General features: G+C 36.7%; 1 protein-coding gene across 1 annotated transcript; it reads right to left on the reverse strand.

Annotated features, from left to right (window-relative positions):
* Nucleotides 1-131: 131 nt before the first annotated feature.
* On the reverse strand, nucleotides 132-1988 carry LOC121937643 (diacylglycerol kinase beta-like; the record flags this gene model as incomplete). The annotated part of the gene is made up of 3 exons (XM_042480969.1): nucleotides 132-292; nucleotides 1152-1241; nucleotides 1903-1988. Coding segments are annotated over 3 exons (337 nt in total), but the record flags the coding sequence as incomplete, so codon positions are not given.
* Between the last annotated feature and the right edge of the window lie 231 nt (nucleotides 1989-2219).

The following is a 2219-nucleotide window of genomic DNA, read 5'->3' on the forward strand; positions in this document are numbered from 1 at the left end:
ACTCCTAAAAGAAAATCATTAAAAGGTAAGATCTTTTTAAATTTTTCAACCTGAATCTGTGTGATACATATAATACGTCATGTTCGCTCTGCCTCATCCGTGCCATGAACAGCGTTTGAGGTGCGACTCACCACTCCGATGGAGAAGTAGTTGTTGATGATACTGTAAGGCACCGGGTCCCCTCGCTCCTCTTTGTCTGTGGGCGTGACATCAATCTTCCAGCGGTCCAGCATCACCTCCGAACTGTTCTCGATGTCCCGCATGATCTTCAGGAGGCTCTCGCCCTCGTAGCCTCAAACAGACAAACAGAACATGTGTTAAAATATGTCCAGACTGCATGCAAGTTCTTGATTTGTTGGTCCATAAGGTTACTATTAGCTGTTTTTTTATAAGACGTGCTTATAATTAGAGCTACAGAAAAGAGAACTGTGCCTTCATATTTTAATCAGTTTCACTGTTATTTACTTCTGTTATTTTACTTACACAGCTGATTTATCATACTTAAAAAAAACCTTAGTACCTTAAAATAATGATATACTTTCTCAAAATAATGACGCATCGCAAAGTAATGATAAACTCTCAAAATAATGACTCACTTATCCTCAAAAATGACTTAATATCTAAAAAATAATGAGATGCTTTCAAAAAAACAAGATGCAATCTTATTTTCTAAAACTAATGACGAAGTATCTCAAAAAACAAAAGACATGTAGTCTCGAAAATGGACTTGCTTACTTCACAGTAATGAGAAATAATGATTTACTTATCTCCAAATAATGCCGTAGTATTGTTTGTCGTTATTTGGATAAATTTAGTCCTTATTTTGAGAAAAATTCTCAATATTTTGATATAAGTGTTTCATTATTTTGTAAAAGTTTCTCATTATAATGACTTCACACAGTTTTTTTTCCATCATACTGGTGTTAATGGGCTTCCATACACTGCAGCTTCTGGGCAAAATAATACTTTGAATATGTTATATGAGACTGTGATGGACATTTTCATAATTCTCTACACGTTATATAGACATTAACTGGTTAATTAGCAATACTGTAGTACAGAGTTATGGTGATCATACTGTTTATCTTTAATCTAATGAGGTGAATTAAGACCATGCATTTCTCTGCAATGGATCTATTTTCTGTCAGTACCTCCTCCCCATCGCAGACATCTTGCCAGGTCGTTGCCAGTGCCAAGAGGAAGTATACACACGGGGGGGTTCCTGTCCAGGTTGGCCTTATCTGGACAAAATATCACAACACGATGCGAAACGAGGCCAAACCAAGAACAACAAACTCACTGCAAAGACTTGCAAAGAAAGCACCAAATCCATTTGCAGCCCCGCTTGTAAAACTACAAGTCAATACGAGCGTGCAGTTGTACAGTCTATTTCAAGAGATGGTTATTACCTCTCTTTGTTTTGATTGATAAAAAATTGAGGCAATTTTTGAGAGCCAGAACAAGTAACACGTCTTCAAGACCAAATAAGAGGAGGCCAGGTGATTTTTTTTTTTCTCATCAAATGATGACAAGCATGTTGTTTTCCGACACACGTAATCATCCCATTTTACCACCCCTGAATACGCAGGCTCGCGCGTAATGAAAGTATTTATATACAAACCATAGAGTGCGCTTGGCTTAACCATTTCAGAACGAACGACAAGCCGGCTCTAAAAAAAAAAAAAAACTAATCAAAACAAATACAATTTTGCCAAAAAAAGGAAATGGAGCATTTAAGTTCTTCGATGTTGTTCGTTACCAGCAAAGAGAGACTGAGAGAGTGAATACACTGAAGCACCATCAGGAGCTTGAAGTTTGTAATGTGTGTGAAATAATTAATTGGACCAGATTCTTTATAATGTTGTGATTAAATATGATGAAATGAACAAAAATGTTCTGTACCTATGAAGTCCAGGATCCAGCCCGCTGTGCCGTCCCCTCCGCAGGCCAGCACCCTGAAGTCAGGAACGTCTCTGAAGAAGTTCAGCCTGCAAACAAACACAGAACGCTCTAAAATGACGTCTCACTTTGTATTTTATGGTGCAACTAAAAAAAATGAAAGATAAGTTATCCACTTAAAAGTGTTTTGTGCATATTTACAATTTTCCATCATTACTCTGGTAAACACTTTAAATGTTCAGCTCATGTTTATGATGACATTAATTCAAAAACATGCTGATTTATTTCTATTATGACCATTCTATGTTTAGTAGGGAAAT

Source organism: Plectropomus leopardus, unplaced genomic scaffold (genome assembly GCF_008729295.1).
Source record: "Plectropomus leopardus isolate mb unplaced genomic scaffold, YSFRI_Pleo_2.0 unplaced_scaffold26974, whole genome shotgun sequence".
In the NCBI taxonomy this organism is placed as follows: domain Eukaryota; kingdom Metazoa; phylum Chordata; class Actinopteri; order Perciformes; family Serranidae; genus Plectropomus; species Plectropomus leopardus.